At 40.6% G+C, this 18,135-nt stretch overlaps 1 protein-coding gene across 2 annotated transcripts; it reads left to right on the forward strand.

Moving 5' to 3' along the window:
* Window positions 1–8,455: 8,455 nt before the first annotated feature.
* Window positions 8,456–11,279, forward strand: LOC131513396 (putative olfactory receptor 2B8). 2 transcript variants are annotated; one of them, XM_058732581.1, is made up of 2 exons: window positions 8,456–9,369; window positions 11,148–11,279. In XM_058732581.1, exons 1-2 carry the CDS (start codon window positions 8,456–8,458, stop codon window positions 11,245–11,247), a joined length of 1,014 nt encoding a protein of 337 aa, XP_058588564.1. In that variant the 3' UTR covers window positions 11,248–11,279. The 2 variants fall into 2 exon arrangements, with proteins under 2 accessions (XP_058588564.1, XP_058588565.1); XM_058732582.1 differs by lacking the exon at window positions 11,148–11,279 and having other exon boundaries at window positions 8,456–9,394.
* The last annotated feature ends 6,856 nt before the right edge of the window (window positions 11,280–18,135 follow it).

Genomic DNA, 18,135 nt, shown 5'->3' on the forward strand with positions numbered 1-18,135 from the left:
GTCTGAACGGGCTCCCAGGGATGGCACAGACTCTCCTCCCACGAAGGCCAGGAGGTCTCGGTCAGTCTGGTGGTGCTGCACGCAGGAGGGTCCCAGTGCCAGCCTGGGACTGTCAGACGTGACACCCAGAGACGTTGGCATTTTCCTGGACCGTGAGCTGGGTGAACTCTCATTTCATAACGTGACTCAGAAATCTCACACTTTTACTAGACCTCTTGAGCCTCATTTCTGCAAAGGACCCGATTCGAAGCCTCTCAGAATGTGTACAGGTCCAGGTTGTGAGTGAAAACTCCCTGAGCCATCTTCATTGTTTGTTTTAAAGAATGCAAGGTGGGTAGGTTCCTGTTTTCATGTGCCAGGAAAGCGAACTCCTTCTCTCCCCCGAGTTTTTTCCTTCATCGCACAAGAAGGCTTTGTTTCATTTCAACAACTATCTAGAAACCAGAGCTTCTCTCCAGGAGTGTCGCAGGGGGTTGCTCGGTGTGAGGGAGATTCCATTGGCCCGAAAGTGCAGATGGAGTTTGCAGGGGATTCACCAAAACAGAACCGCTCAGCTTCGCCTCTGCTGGTTCAGAGCCGTGCTGTTAACATACGGTGCTGTTCCTGCCTCGTATGGGTTATGTAGCAGACAGCAGCAAGCTGTGACCTTAGTTTTACGGAAGGGCACAACTGAAAGGGATGCGGGGGACATCAGAGAAAGCCTTTAGCGTATCAGGGTTTGAGTGTTTTTTCCCTCCCCTGAAAGTGGCCAGCCACTGGCGGCCCTCACCGCACCTGCCTTCTTAGAAACAGAGTTCATCTCATCCTAAATTCTTTGTTATTCTGCGTTGTATTTTATAGCATGTCACTTGTAGCGTTGTAGACAATTGGAAAGGCTTATTAATAACAGACATTGCAGTTAGACGCCGTGTCAGAAAACACAAGAGGAATCACCAGGTAGTAAAAATGATTAGGGCATGACGGCGTATCTATTTGTAGTCAACAGTTTCGTACCAGTATAGCTGACATTTACTGAGACCTAACTGTGTCCCAGGAGTTCTAGCATTTTCAAAGCAAATACTGGGTGGAAAGCACGAGACCGTTAATGAAAGAGGCTCACAAGAGTGCATGTCTAAACTCTGGGATGCTACGCTGACTTCACCAGAAGGACCCAGGTTCTGTTCATTTTCTATGGTGGACTGAAACTAATTTGCAAAATGTAGTAACACTTATTTCCATGAAGATGAAATTATATACGTGTGTGCCTATGCTCCAAAGTTACCTTTCATATCTTTTCCTATTTTGAATAGAACTTGACACCTTAGCCTCTTATTTCCACTGGTTATTGAGGTCATTTCCCCTTGTTTTTTTCTCTTCCATCGAAAATCTTTGTATTTTTGAAAAAAATAGATACAGTCAACGTGGGGATCATTTTTTGGAGCCTGACTTGTTGAACAACTGAAAAAGACATTCCTGGCTCAGTACAGGAAATGTGAGTGCAGTAGGGTGGTAGGTGATTATCAGGGACCTATTAATTTTTTCAGGTGTGATAAAATTATGATTCAGGAAATGTCCATAGTTTACAGATTGCTAGTGAAATGTATTTGGATGCAAATTTGTTTTTAGGACTTGCATTCAAGAACTCCAACAAACAAAAGCGGGAGGACACGAGGCAAAAAATTAAGCCAAGTGTGACAAAATGCTGATAAGTCTTCTCTCTAGGCGATGGCGTATGGACATTCACTCTAGGTACTCTTTTCTGTAACTTAGTCTAAACAAAAAGAACAAGGAAAGGTTTTTCCCACTAAAAACATAAATAAAATTGTTTATGCTAGAATGTTTTAAATGCTCAGGTATGACAGGTGGAGAGTGGGCATAATATTGGACAGTGAGGACAGAGAATTTCTACCATCACAGATGGATGCTTCTACTGGAGAGTCCTGTCCAGCATCTCATGGGATCAGGCTCCTGCTCTGTTCCACTGGAGACCACATCCTTGCTTAGCAACATCCTCTGCTGTTTTCCTTCCCTCACCCCGTTTATCCTGAGAGCATTCCCTGAATAAACTACACACCCTGGAAATCCTACTTCATCGTCTTCTTCCATAGAACCTGCCCTACAGCCCTGTCAGTGTTCATCACATCTGTCATTTCCTATGCAGTGATGGCTGTATCCCCTCATTTGCTCATCCTCCCTCATCATCGGGGGCCTGTTCTCATGTGTCTGAGGTCAGCTCAGACCCAGGGGACAGAAGCATCAAGAAAGCAACAGCGATTCAGTCGTAGCACTGAGGCTGCGCAAATCTTGCCCACACATTTTCAGGATTCATTCAGGAACCCGATAGGGCAGCGTGTGTATGTGAAACATATCAGTGAATGCTATACATTTGAAATGTCTTAAATAGAGACAGCATCTTGTGATCTTTTGTCTTTAAACCGTGTAGTTTGCATACTTAGCATCTTGTTGTGTGGACATATGTATTCTTGCACTAAAACTTTGAGAGTTCTATGTCAGCATGGACCTAATCTAGTAATTGGAAACTACTAGTCTGTCACCTTATGTGTGTCAAGCATTTACCCTCTCACAGTGGAGGCAGTTCTCTTTGTTATTGTAAAATTGTGTTTTGTGAGATGTCATTTCAATTTTTGATGGTAATTACTACATACAATGACATTTTTTTTGTTTTGTATATTTTGTTTATTTTTATTTTACCTAATAACATTTTCTCTCTGTCTCTCACTGTCTCTGTCTTTCTCTGCCTCTGTCTGTATCTCTCTGTCTCTCTGTCTCTGTCTGTCTCTGTCTCTGTCTCTCTCTCTCTCTATATATATATATATACATATTGTTTTCAGGTATGTATCTTTTTGTAATGTTTATGTATTTATTTTTGAGAGAGAGTGTGTGACTGGGGGAAGGGCAGAGAGAGAGGAAGACAGAATCCCAAGCAGGCTCTGCACTGTGTGCAGAACCCAATATGGGGCTCAAACTCACAAACTGTGAGATCATGACCTGAGCCCAAATCAAGAGTTGGACGCCTAACTGACTGAGCCACCCAGGCGCCCCTCATTATTTTATTCTTACTGGTGTTCATGAGATAGAAACATGGATTGTTTCTATTCCCTCTTCTGGCCAGGTGTGAGGGGATATTCAGGTTGTATATATAGAGAAAATGTTATTCGGTAAAATAAAAATAAACAGAATATACAAAACAAAAAAAATGCCATTCTGTATACTAATTACCATCAAAAAAGAACATAATTGAAGTGACATCTCACAAAATGCTATTTGACAGTAATAAGTGAGAGAAGTGGCATCCAATGTGAGAGGTCGTTGCACATTGAGACTGTCTCAAATACCGTTTTAATCCACTGTATTAGGAATGCTTTTGTGCTAGACTTCAAAAGTCTTAGGGGCATTCAAAATGTCCCCATTAAACTGGTACTTTTAAGCATCTGTGGGTCAAAAGGGAAGCACTGTAATTCAGCGGTGGTGTTTTCAACGTGTCTCTGACTGAGTTTTTACTTGTTTTACTACCATAGCAGCAACAGCAACAACAAGGAAGAAGAAGAAGAAGAAGAAGAAGAAAAACCTGGTGTAGCTTTCACAAATACAATCCTTTAGTTCCAGAGGCAATGTTGCCGAAATGTTTATTTGCAGAACCAGTAGTGAGATTTTGAATGTAACTGAATTCTTCGAATAAGTGTATTCTAGGTCATAAATCCTTATATCTGAATGCATTTTGGAGATTCTGTTGTGCTATATTTTAAAACACGTAAGATGTGTGCAAATCCAGTGGTGTGCAATCACGAGGTACGTATTTCTAAGAACGTCTCTCCCTCTCTGCTCCTCTTTCTGATGGCTCTACCTCTTTTCCCTCATCCCCATTTCCTCTACACCCTACGTCTTCTAGTTTGATTTCACGAATAGAATTTCATGACTCATTACCTACTTATAACACCCAGTGCTCATCCCAACAAGTCCCCTCCTTTATGCCCATCACCCGTCTAGCCATCCCCTGCCCACCTCCCATTCCGGCAACCCTCAGTTTGCTCTCTGTATTTTAAGTCATTTATGGTTTGCCTCCCTCTCTGTTTTTATCTTAGTTTTCCTTCCCTTCCCCTATGCTCATCCGTTGTGTTCCTTACATTCCACATATGAGTGAAATCATATGGTATTTTTCTTTGGCCGACTTATTGTGCTTAGCATAATGCCCTCTATTTCTATCTGTGTTCTTGCATATGGCAAGATTTCATTCTTGTTGATCTCCGAGTAATATTCCATTGTATATGTATATACTCCACATCTCCTTTATCCATTCATCAGCTGGTGGACATTTGGGCTCTCTCTACACTTTGGCTATTGTCGATAGTGCTGCTATCCACATTGGGGTGCATGTGCCCCTTGGAATCAGCACTTTTGGAGAGCATTTGGATAAATGCCCTCATAAGGTAATTCTATTTTTAATTTTTTGAGGAATCTCCAATTGTTTTCCAGAGTGGCTGCAAACAGTTTGCATTTCCTCCAGCGGTGCAAAAGAGTTCCTCTTCCTCCACATCCTCGCCAACATCTGTTGTTGCCTGAGTTGTGAATTTTAACCATTCTCACGGTTGTGAGATGTATCTCGTTGTGGTTTCGATTTGCACTTCCCTGATGGTGTGTGATGTTGAGCATCTTTTCATGTGTCTCTGAGCCATATGGATGTCTTCCTTGGAAAAGCATCTATTCCTGTCTTCTGCCCGTTTCTTCACTGTAACATTTGATTTTGGAGTGTTGAGTTTCCTATGTTCTTTATAGATTTTGGATACCAACCCTTTATCTGATCTGCCATTTGCAAATATCTTCTCCCATTCCATCAGTTGCCTTTCAGTTTTGCTGATTGTTTCCTTTGCTGTGCTGGACCTTTCTGTCTTGATGAGGTCCCAATAGTTCATTTTTCTTTGGTTTCCCTTGCCTCTGGAGACATGTCCAGAAAGAAGTTGCTGTGGCCAAGATCAGAGAGGTTTTGCCTGCTTTCTCCTTGAGGATTTTGATGGCTTCCTGTCTTAAGCGTAGGTCTTTCATCCATTTAGAGTTCATTTTTGTGTGTGGTGTAAGAAAGTGGTCCAGTTTCATTTTTCTGCATGTCGCTGTGTAGTTTTCCCAACACCATTTGCTGAAGAGACTGTCTTTATTCCATTGCATCTTCTTTCCCACTTTGTCAAAGATTAGGTGGCCATACCTAATGGTTTGTGGGTCTCTTTCTGGGTTCTCTATTCTGTTCCGTGGATATATGTGTTTGTATTCATGCCAGTGCCATACTGTCTTGTTGAATACAGTTTGGAAATACAGCTAGAGGTCCAGAATTGTGATGCTTCCACTTTTGGGTTTTTTTTTTCAACATGACTTTGGCAATTCAGGGTGTTTGTGGTTCTATACAATTTTTAGAATTGTTTGTTCTAGCTCTGTGAGAAATGCTGCTGTTATTTTGGTAGGGTTTGCAAGAAATGCGTAGATTGCGTTGGGTAGTATTGACATTTTCACGATATTTATTCTTCCTATCCAGGAGCCTAGAATGTTTTTCCATTTCTTTGTGTCTTCTTCAATTTTGTTCATAAGCTTTCTACAGTTTTCAGCATATAGATCTTTCACCTCTTTGGTTAGGTTTATTCCTAGGTATTTTAAGGGGTTTGGTGCAATTGCAATGGCATCTACTTTTTATTTCTCTTTCTGCTCCTTCATTATTGGTGTATAGAAATGCGACCAATTTCCGTACATTACTTTTATATCCTGTGACTTTGCTGAACTCATGTATCAGTTGTAGCAGGTTTTTGGTGGAATCTATTGGGTTTTCCATGTAGACTATCATGTCATCTGCGATGAGTAAACTCTTGACTTCCTCCTTGCCTATTTGAATGCCCTTTATTTCTTTTTGTTGTCTGATTGCTGAGCCTAGGACTTCCAATACTATCTGAATAAGAGTGGAGAGAGTGGACATACCCATCATGTTCCTGACCTGAGGGGGAAAGCCCTCAGTTTTTCCCCATTGGAGATGATATTAACTGTGGGTTTTTTGCATATGGCCTCTATGATCTTGAGGTCTATTCCTTCTATCCTTACTTTCTTCAGGGTTTTTACAAGAAAGGATGCTCTACATTGTCAAATGCTTTTTCTGCATCTATTGAGAGGATCATAGGGTTCTTATCCTTTCTTGTAGTAATGTATGTATCACACTGATTGATTTGTGGACATTGAACCAGCCCTGCATCCCAGGTAAAAATCCCACGTGATTGTGGTACAGAATTCTTTTAATGTATTGTTGGATCCATTTTTCTAGTACCTTTTTGAGAATTTTTGCATCCATGTTCATTAGGGCAATTGGTCTGTAATTCCCCTTTTTCGTGGGGCCTTTGTCTGGTTTTGGAATCAAGGTATTGCTGACTTCATAGAATGAGTTTGGAAGTTTTCCTTCCATTTCTATTTTTTGGAGCAGCTTCAAAGGAATAGGTGTTACGTCTTCCTTAAATGTTTGCTAGGAGTCCCCAGGAAAGCCATCCAGCCCTGGACTCTTGTTTGGGGAGATTTTTGATTACTGATTGGATTGTTTTACAGATTATAGGTGTGTTCACATTTTCTATTTCCTCCTGTTTCAGTTTTGGTAGTTGATAGGTTTCTAGGAATTTGTCCATTGCTTCCAGATTGCCCATTTTATTGGGGTATAATTGCTCATCATATTCTCTTACTGTTGTTTGTATTTATGCTGTGTTGGCTGTGACCTCTCCTCTTTCATTCATGATTTAGTTGAGTCCTTTCCTTTTTCTTTTCCTCAGTCTGTCTAGGGGCTTATTGATTTCATTAATTCTTACACAAAGCAAGTTCCTGGCCTCATTGATCTGTTCTACTGGTTTTCTTATTTTGATATCATTGATTTCTGCCCTCATCTTTATTATTTCCTGTCTTCTGGTGGTTTGGGGCTTTATTTTCTGTTCTTCTTCCAACTCCCTTAGGTGTAAGATTAGGTTGTATATTTGAGGCCTTTCTTCCTTCTTTAGGAAGGCCTAGATTGCTATATACTCCCTTTTATGACCACCCTTGCTGCATCCCAGAGTTTTGGACAGTCATGCTTTCATTTTCATTGACTTCCATATACTTTTTAATTTCCTCCTTAAATTCTTGGTTACCCCTTTCATTCTTTAGTAGGATGTTCTTTATTTTTTATTCATTTAAAAAAATTTTTAACGTTTATTGATTTTTGAAACAGAGAGAGACAGAGCATGAATGCGGGAGGGTCAGAGAGAGAGAGGGAGACACAGAATCTGAAACAGGCTCCAGGCTCTGCACTGTCAGCACAGAGCCCGACGTGGGGCTCAAACCCACGGATGTGAGATCATGAACTGGGCCGAAGTCAGACGCTTAACCGACTGAGCTACCCAGGCGCCCCAGTAGGATGTTCTGTAATACCCAACTATTCATCGTGTTTAAAATTTTTCCTTCTGGTTGGTTTCAAGTTTCACAACATTGTAGGTGGAAAATATGTATGGTATGATTTTGATATTTTTGTGCTTGTTGAGGGCTGTTGTGACCCAGTATGTGATCCATTCCAGAGAATGATTCATGTGCACTGGAGAAGAATGCATATTTGACTGCTTTAGGATTAAATGTTCTGAATGTATCTGTTAACTCCATCTGGTCCAGTGTGTCATTCAAAGCCATTGTTTCCTTGTTGATGTTATGCTTAGATGATCTGTCCATGGTTGTAATTGCGGTGTTAAAGTCCCCTAGTAGTATGGCATTATTATCAATGAGTTTCTTTGCGTTTGTGATTAATTGATTCATATATTTGAGCGTCTCACGTTGGGGACATAAATATTTACAAGTGTTAGGTCTTCGGAATGAATAGACCCCCTAATTATAATATAATGCCCTTCTTTCATCCCTTGTGACAGTCTTTGTTTTAAAATCTAGTTTGTCTGATACAAGTATGGCTACTCCAGCTTTCTTTTGACGTCCATTGGCATGATAGATGGTTCTCTGTCCCCTTCCTTTCAATTCGTAGGTGTCCTTAGGTGTAAAATGAGTCTTTGTAAGCAGCATATTGATGGGACTTGTTTTCTTATCCATTCTGATACCCTATGTCTTTTCATTGGAGAATTCACTCCATTTACATTTAGTGAGATGTATGTACATTTTACAGTTAGTAAGCACAGACTGAAAGACCGTATTTCCTATGACTGAGGCAAAAACAGGTCCATTATTTTATTTTTTTAAATCTAAAAACCCAATGATTTACTTTTTGTGACAATGTGGAACTAAATTCGTAAAACTATGGCAATTTCATGGGTGCATCATTTATTCAAATAGTTTTCATAAAATCCCATGGCTATGTCTTTTCATATGAATAATCCACCAATCACCAACGGTTATTGGTGTTTTTTTTTTGAGATTTATTGTAAAAATTATTAAATGCTTGGTCTTGACAGGAAAAACATAGTAAGAAAAGATGGACCCGAAAAATGGAAGTTCTTTCACTGGCTTTATCCTGCTGGGTTTCTCTGACCGGCCTCAGCTGGAGCGCGTCCTCTTTGTGGTTCTTCTGATCTTGTATCTGCTCACCCTGCTGGGAAACACAACCATCATTGCGTTGTCCCGCCTGGACCCACACCTGCAGACTCCCATGTACTTTTTCCTGTCCAACCTAAGCTTTCTGGACCTGTGTTATACGACCAGCACTGTTCCTCAGCTACTGGTTGATCTCAGGGGAACAGACAAGTCTATCTCCTTTGCTGGCTGTGTAGCTCAGCTCTTCGTGTCTCTATGGTTGGGATCCACAGAATGCATTCTGTTAGGGGTGATGGCATTTGACCGCTACGCAGCCGTCTGCAGGCCCCTGCACTACACAGTGATCATGCACCCCCGTCTCTGTTCCCTGATGGCTTCTGCATCGTGGTTCATTGGTTTTGTCAACTCCTCATTGCACACGGTGCTCATCTTCCTTGTACCACTTTGTGGGAGAAATAAAATAGATCACTTCTTTTGTGAGATCCCCCCACTGCTCAAGCTTGCTTGTGTTGACACCACTCTGTATGAGTCTGAGCTCTTCTCTGTCAGTGTGATGATTCTCCTGATACCTGTGGCATTAATCACATTCTCCTATGGTCAGATTGTCAGGGTGGTCTTAGCAATAAAGTCAGCTTCAGGGCAGAGGAAAGCGTTTGGGACATGTGGGTCCCACCTCACAGTGGTCTCCCTGTTCTACGGCACAGGCATCTACATTTACCTCCAGCCCAGCAACAACTATTCCCAGGATCAGGGCAAGTTCATTTCTCTCTTCTACACCATTGTCACCCCCATGGTCAACCCTGTTATATATACCTTGTGGAACAAGGATGTGATGGGAGCAATGAGGAAGGTGTTGTGTAGGGGCTATGACTCCAGATGACTGCAGGAAGACCCTTTCATGGAAGACTTTGAATGCCAGAGTCTTTATGATTTCTGTGTCCTCAACATTTCCCCTGACAACTTTCAAGGGAACTTTCTTAATTCGTTCTTTTATGCAAGTGAGTGTTCAAACTCTAAGTTTATGGACTCATGGCAGCCTCCAGAGATGCTGAGTTAGTGTACCTAGACCATCTGCAGCATATTAATATTGTAAATACTGTCACAGGATTTTCTTAGTTCTCCCCCATTTGGGAACACTATTCTGTTTCTAATTGCAAGACAGTGACACACACACCATGAAAGCATACCAATATAAGAATAAAAATGACCAGAACACGGTAATAAATATTAATATTGTAGCAAATTCTAGCAATTTCCGGTGGCTATTTCTTCTTCTCACAGTCAGATCATGGCTCTATTACAACGTTTGTGGCCTTACTGGATCACAGCTTTTTCCCAGAAGTAGTAGGACAAGTGTGGGAAAAACAAACTTACGTGAGAGAAAATATGCCAACATCTATCCTGATAGAGCAATTCAGCTATCAAGCTATGGTGTAATGTTGCCCTTGTGATACTGATTTCGTTTTGAAACACCATTCTTTGTTTTTCAAAGAAATTTTTCTTTATTATTGATTTTTATGATTTTAGTGTTTAAATAATTTTTATTGTCATTCCATTAGAGTGAACCTACGGTATTATATTATATTATATTACTTTAAACTTTAAAGGTACTTTATAAAGTACTTTGTAGTACTTTTCTGTACAATATAGTGATTCAACATTTCCATCATCACAAGTGTTCTCTTTAATCTCCATCACCTTTTTAACCCCTCCCCGCAGGCCATCCACTGTGGCACCAGTGAGCCCAGAGAAGGGAAGGGACATTCTCAGTTCATGCATCCTCAATTCCTAGCCCGGTCCTGGCCTTGGGACTATCACGTGTCAGCATAATGGCAGGGTGTGCAGTGTAGGGTGACTGCACTCTGAACATGCCCTCTCAATGCTGCTAAACTCACTCCTGGATCATCATCAGTGTGCAGTCACCCCTCTAAGACCCTCCTGTACCTCCTAGTCAGCACATTTCGCAGCTACTGTTTGCCAGAGTCCCGCTCTGACCAGGCTCATGGAGGAGGCATGAACAGGTCACAGACACCTGGCACCCCCCCCCCCCCCACTTTGCAGGTGATTACTTTTCAGATGCTTGTTTTGTGACATGGGTGAGAGCTCTCTTTCACCACAGTGGTGTTGTAGCATGTTTGAGCCCTTATGGTGTAGTCTGGGAACCACCATGTATGGTCCTGTGGTTTCCTGGGAAGGGAGGCTGGGTGTCTAGGTGGAAAGGGGAGTGTGAATGACTGGAGATCAGACAATCGGGGCAGGTGTTCCTGAGGTGGCCTGAGAGACAGGACACTGGTTTTGGGGAGGAGACATTTCCTTTTTCCCCAGGGCTTTTCCACCTGTTTTGGAATTAAATTGATATGAGACAGAGTAACTGGAGAAAACACCCAGAGTTTTATTACCTGCACAGGGAGGCCCAATCTGGAAATTGAGACCCAAAGAAATTACCAAAGCAGGCTGAAATTGACATCCATTTCCTGGTTATTTCAAGTAATCAGACGTTAATACAACTGTGTTTTAGGGAGGAGAGCCCAGAGTCCTCCTACATTTCCATCACCTTAACTCCTCCTCCTGCTTTCTCTTGTTTTTGAGAAAGAAGAAGATTGCATGTTTGTGTGAGCCAGGCAGGGCAATAGAGAGGGGGAGAGAGAGAATACCAAGCAGGCTCTGCTCTGTCATCACAGATTCCAGTGCAGGGCTCGAACTCACAAACTGAGAGATCATGACCTGAGCTGAAATCAACAGTCGGTTGCTCAACCAAATGAGCCACCCAGGCACTCTCTTCCCCAGAAAAACCCTATTTTGACATAAATTCTCATTAACTTGAACTGGGCATTAGGATTTCATGCAGCATTCAACCCCATAGCAATTGTTAATGTGATTATCTGAGCAGATTTCAAAATTCTTTATTATACACAAATTCCTGCATGCAGCAGTAAGACCAAGATGCAAGTATTATTTCTATCCTGTTCCAAGTTCATAAACGAGGTACATTGTGGTCATGGTAATTGCTAAGTTCTTGTTGAGAATGTTGGGATTTCTCTTAGTCTTATTGTTGACTAGATAGCAGAAACCCGCAGCAATAAGAATCACCAGATTCCCCTTCTCTGGCTTGAAAGCCAAAAAAGGCTATTCTCCTGACTCCCATTTGTTACGCTTACAGGTCAAAAAGAAAAACACAGATTGCATGCTGGAAAGATCTGCTCCTGAGCATTTGGTTTGAGCTGGAAGAGAAAATACTTACAGTCTTTCCTTCTCCAGTGAAGTGGTAATTGGCTAATTGGGAGTTCAGATTTCTCTTTCTTCTAGAACTTGGTCTAAAGAAGAGCAACCTCATCCTTACACACAAGTTCTGCCACACCTTTTTGGGTCTAAGCAATCAGTAGGGAAGGGAAGAAGGTCATGTCATTGTAGGAACATTTGAATGGATGTTTAGGTAAGAATATACCTCTCCTTCCAAGGAAGAATAACAAAGATTGCAGATATCCACCTAACTTTTGGAAGCAGCCACTGGTCTTTGAAGAACCACTACAGTTGTAAGAAGTGAAGAGATTGGCATATGGATGCTAAAGTGAAGGTCCTGCAGATGGAAATACATGACCGCTGTCCCCGTGAAAGCTAGGACACTCAGAACCTGCCCGGTGGTGTGTGGTCATGGATCTGTAGGAAAGTGTTAGGGGATACAATAGGTAGAACAGAGCCCTTAGAATAAAGACAGATTCGTGTATTTACCATATGTCAACCTTGGACGGATAGTCTTGGGAAATGGTGAATCTGAAAGGCAAGGGAAGTCACAATTGAAGGGAAGGGAAGTCACAAGGGACAACCTTGTTCAGGCTCTGTTCAAGGTAATAATGCTTCTCTCCATCATTACTGTTAGCATAAGTTCTGTCATCCCCAGGGTTTACCCAGAAAGATTGTTCACTCATTGCAGAGTGTTTTGGCACAAGCGAAGAGGTGTAGTTTAGAGTGGACAATGGAGCCTGGAGGTAAACAGAAGTTGGAATTTATGATTCTATGGAATTTGCCCATGAATAAAAGGGCTAATGTTATATCTGAGGGATATTTTTATAGGCACCAAAGTCAAAGTATGTGCTCTAGGGTCCAAGGATGTGTGTATTTTTAGGGCCCCAGGAGGGGCCTGCCCCAAGTAACTATTTGTCTCAGTCCAAGGAGCCTCAGAATTTGACTCCCCAGAGGCAGCCAAAGAGGAAGAAAGGCTCTGGAGGCATGAGATGAGCAGGTAGTCAATCGTTTTCCACCAAATTGACTAGGAGTGAAACGATTGTCTCTTCTTAACTTCCATTTACCAATGCTATTTCATATTATTGGCTAACATATGTTGGGTAGTCTTTGGATTCATTTTTAAAATGACATACAATTTTCACGTAACATGTATTAGATTTTTTGAAACTTATTGTCAATTTAGCTAACATACAGTATAATCTTGGCCTCAGGAATAGATTCCTGTAATTCATCCCTTTCATACAAATCCCAGTGGTCATCCCAAGTGCCCTCCTCAATGCTCATCACCCATTTTCCCCACCCCCTCAACCTCCCACCTTCCTCAACCTCAATTTGCTCTATTTAAGAGTCTTATATGGTTTGCCTCCCTCTCTGTTTATAACTTAGGTTTCCTTCCCTTCCCTGTGGTCTTGTGTTAAGTTTCTCAAATTCCACATAGGCGTGAAATGATGTGATATCTGTCTTTCTCTGACTGACTTGTTTTCCTTAGCATGCTACCTTCCAGTTCCATCCACGTTGTTGCAAATGAAAAGATTCCATTCTGTTTTTCTTGCTGGGATGTCTTCCATTGTGTACCTATATCACATCTTCTTTATCCATTCATCAGTTGATGGATACTCAGGCTCTTTCCATAATTTGGCTCTTGTTGATAGCACTGCTATAAACATCAGAGTACATGTGCCCCTACAAATAAGCACTCCTGCATCCTTTGGGTAAATTCCTAATAGTTTTATGGCTGGGTTGTAGGGTAAACCTATTTTTAATTTTTTGAGGAACCTCCACGCAGTTTTCCAGAGTGGCTAAACTCTATGAATTCCTACCAACGGTGCAAGAAGGTTCCCTTTTCTCCACATCCTCGTTAACAGCTGTTGGTTCCTGAGTTCATTTTAGCCATTCTGACCGGTGTGGTTTATCTCAGCGTGGTTTTGATTTGTATTTGATTTGCTCCCTGATGGGGAACATTTCTTCACCTGTCTGTTGGCCATCTGGATGTCTTCTTTGGAAAACTGTCTATTCATATCTTCTTTCCATTTCCTCACTGGGCTCTTTGTTTTTCTGGTGTTGAGTTTGGTAAGTTCTTTATAGATTATGGATACTAACCCTTTATCTGATATGTCATTTGCAAATATCTTCTACCATTTCATCGGTTTCCTTTTAGTTTTGTTAATTGTCTCCTTTGCTGTGCTGAAAATTTTTATCTTGATGAGTCCCACTAGTTCTTTTTTACTTTTATTTCCCTTGCCTTTGAAGACATGTCAAGTAAGAAGTTGCTGTGGCTGAGGTCAAAGAAGTTGCTGCCTGCTTTCTCCTCTAGGGTTTTGAAGGTTTCCTGTTGCATATTTAGGCCTTTCATCCATTTTGAATTCATGTTTGTGTATGGTGTAAGACAGTGGTCCAATGTCATTTTTCTGCATGTTGCTGTCCAGTTCTTCCAGCGCCATTTGCTTAAGAGACTGTCTTTTTCCCATTGGATACTCTTTCCTGCTTTGTTTAAAATTAGTTGGCTGTGTATCTGTGAGTCCATTTCTGGGTTACCTATTCTATTCCACTGGAGTATGTGTCTGTTTTATGCCAATACCATACTGTCTTGATGATTACAGCTCTGTAACAAAGACTAAGTCCGGGATTGTGATGCCTCCTGCTGTGGTTTTCTTTTTCAATATTACTTTGGCTATTTGGTGTCTTTTATGGTTCCATACAAATTTTAGGATTGTTCTAGCTCTGTGAACAATGCTGGTGCTACTTTGATGGGGATTGTATTGACTGTGTAGTTTGGTTTGGGCATTATCGGCATGTTATAGTAGTTGTTTTTCCAATTCATGAGCATTCAATGTTTTTTTTTTTTCCATTTCTGTGTTCTCTTCAGTTTCTTTCACAAGCTTTCACTAATTTTAGCATACATATCTTTTACCTCGTTAGTTAGGTTTGTGCCTAGGTATTTTGTGGGGTTTGGTGCAATTGTAAATGGGATTGATTCCTTGATATGTCTTTCTGTTGCTTCATTATTGGAATATAGCAATGGAACCAGTTTCTGCATATTGTTTTTACATCCTGTGACTCTATGAATTCATGGATCAGTTCTAGCAAATTTTTCGTGGAGCTTTCAAATTTTTCACCTAGAGTATCATGTCATCTGCGAAAAGTAAAAGTTTGATTCCTTCTTTGTCAATTTGTATTCCTTTTATTTCATTTTGTTGTCTGATGGCTGAGGCTCGGACTTCCAACATTATGTTAAACAACAGTGGTGAGAGTGGACATCCCTGTCGTGTTCCTGATCTCAGGGAGAAAGCTCTCAGTTTTTCCCCATTGGCGATGATATGAACTGTGGGCCTTTCATATATGGCTTTATGATACTAAGGTACGTTCCTTCTATCTCGACTTTCTTGAGGCTTTTTCTTTAGAAAAGATATTCTATTTTGTCAGATGCCTTTTCTGCATCTATTGACAGGATCACCTGGTTCTTATCCTTTCTTCTATTAATGTGAAGTATCACGTTGCTTGATTCATGAATATTGACCCAGCCCTGCAGCCCAGGAATAAATCCCACTTGATCATGGTGAATAATTCTTTTAATGTACTGTTGAATTCAATTGCTTAGTATCTTCTTGAGAATTTTTGCATCCATGTTCATCAGGGAGATTGGCCTGTAATTCTCCTTTTTATGGGGTGTCTGTCTACTTTGGGAATCAAGGTCATGCTGGCTTCATAGAATGAGTCTGGGAGCTTTCCTTCCATTTCTATTTTTTGGAACATCTTGAGAAGGATAGGTATGAACTCTGCTTTAAATGTCTGGTAGAATTCCCCAGGAAAGCCATCTGGCCCAGGACTCTTATTTGTTGGGAGATTTTCGATAACCGATTCAATTTCTTCATGGATTATGGGTCTGGTCAAATTTTTTCATTTCTCCCTGTTTGAATTTTGTTATGTGTAATGTCTAGAAATTTGTCAATTTCTCTCAGATTGTCCTGTTTGTTGGCCTAAAATTTTTCATATTATTCTGTAATAATGGTTTGTATTCTGTGGGGTTGATTGTGATCTCTCCTTTTTCATCATGATTTTATCAATTTGGGTCCTCTCTCTTTTCTTTTTGAGATGTTTGGCTAAAGGTTTCTCAACTTTGTTTAGTCTTTCAAAAAAAAAAAAAACAACAACAGACCAGCTTTTAGATTCATTGATCTCTTCTGCCATTTTTTAAAATTCTAGATTGTTTATTTCAGCTCTAATCATTATAATTTCTTTTTTCCTGCTGGTTTTGGACTTTCTTTACTAATGTTTTTCCAGCTCCTTTCAGTGTGATATTCGGTTCTGTATTTGGGACCTTTCTTGCTTCTTGAAATAAGCCTGGATTGCAATGTATTTCTGCTTAGGACTGCCTTTGCTGCACCCCAAAGGATTTGGACTGTTGTGCTTTCATTTTCATTTGCTTCCATATATGTTTAAATTTCTTCTTTAATTTCCTGGCTGACCCATTCATTCTTTTGTAAGATGTTCTTTAAACTCCATGTATTTGGGGGGAGGGAGGAGTTCCAAATCTTCTCTTGTGCTTAATTTCGTGTTTCATACCATTGTGATCTGAAAATATGCATGGTAAGGTCTCAATCCTTTTATATTTGTTGAGAACTGTTTTGTGAGCCAGTATGTGATCTATTTTGGAGAATGTTCCATGTGCACTTGAGAAGAATGTGTATTCTGATGTTTTTGGATGGAAAGTTCTGAATATTTCTGTTGAGTTTATCTGGTCCAAAGTGTCATTCAGCGTCGTTGTTTCCTTACTGATTTTCGGCCTTGATATCTGTCCATTGTTGTAAGTGGAGTATTAAAGTCCCCTATAATCATAGTATTATTTTCCATATATTTATTTATGTTTGTGATTAATTGACTCATATATTTGGGTATTTACATCTTTGGGGGGCATAAATTGTTACCATCGTTAGTTCTTATTGATGGATAGACCCCTTAATTATGATATAATTGCCTCCTTCATCTCTTGTTACAGACCTTGTTTTAAAGTCTAGTTTGTCTGATGGCTACCCTGGCTTTCTTTTGGCATCCAGTAGCATGATAGATGGTTCTCCATCCCCTCACTTCCAGTCTGCAGGTGTCCTCAGAACTGAAAGGAATCTCTTATAGGTAGCATACAGACGCATGCTGTTTTTCCATCCATTCTGATGCCCTGTGTCTTTTGATTGGGGCATTTAGTCCATTTTCATTCATAGTGATTATTGAAAGATATGGATTTAGTGTCATCATGTTATCTGGAGGTTTCATGCTTGTGGTGATGTCTCTGGTCCCTGTAGTCTTTGCCACATTCCGCTCAGAGTCCCCCTTAGGATCTCTTGCAGGGCTGGGATAGTGGTAATGAATTCCTTCAGTTTGTGTGTGGGAAAACCTTTATCTCTCCTTCTATTCTGAATGGCAGGCTTGCTGGGTAAAGGATTCTTGGCTGCATATTTTTCCTGTTCAGCATAGTGAAAATTTCCTGCCACTCCTTTCTAGAATGGCCTGCGAAGTTTCAGTAGATAGGACTGCTACTACCCTTATGTGTCTACCCTCGAAGGTTAAGACGTGTTTGTCCCTGGCTGATTTCAGAATTCTCCCTTTATTTTGTATTTTGCCAGCTCCACAATGCTATGTTGTGGTGCAGACTTGTTTTTGTTGCTTTTGAAAGGAGTTCTCTGTGCCTCCTGCCCTTGCATGTCCGTTTCCTTCCCCAGATGAAGTTCTCAGCTATAATTTCTCAAATAAAACTTCTGACCTTTTCTCTCTCTCTCTTCTTCTGGAACTCCTATGATACAGATATCATTGCTTTTCATTGAATCACTTAGGTCTCTAAATCTCCCCTTATGATCTAGCAATTCCTTTTCCTGCTTTTTTTCAGCTTCATTATATTCCATAATTTTATCTTCCATTCTATCTATATCTATATCTAACTATGTGTATCTAGATATCTATCTATATAGATAGAATATCTATCTTTATTCTCTCCTCTGCTTCTTCCATTTTTGCTGTCACTGCGTCTAGTTTATTTTGCATCTCATTTAAAGCATTTCTTAATTCATTGTGACTATTTCCTGGGTCTTGGATCTCTAAAGCAAGAGCTTCTCTGCTGTCTTATTGATTTTTTGAAGCCCAGCTATTAGTGTTATGACTTGGATTCTAAATTCTTGTTCAGATACACTGTTTATATCTCTTTTGAGAAATTCTCTAGCTGCCATTTCTTCCTTGAATTTCTTTTTAGGATAATTCTTCTATTTCATCATTTTGGCTACTTCTGGGTTTTATGTGGTTAGTAGGTTGTTATGTGTCCTGCCCCTGCAAGGACTATTATATCAAAAGGGGTCATACACTCTCCAGGATCTGGTACTTGAAGAAGCGTTG

This window comes from Neofelis nebulosa, chromosome 6 (genome assembly GCF_028018385.1).
Source record: "Neofelis nebulosa isolate mNeoNeb1 chromosome 6, mNeoNeb1.pri, whole genome shotgun sequence".
Lineage (NCBI taxonomy): Eukaryota > Metazoa > Chordata > Mammalia > Carnivora > Felidae > Neofelis > Neofelis nebulosa.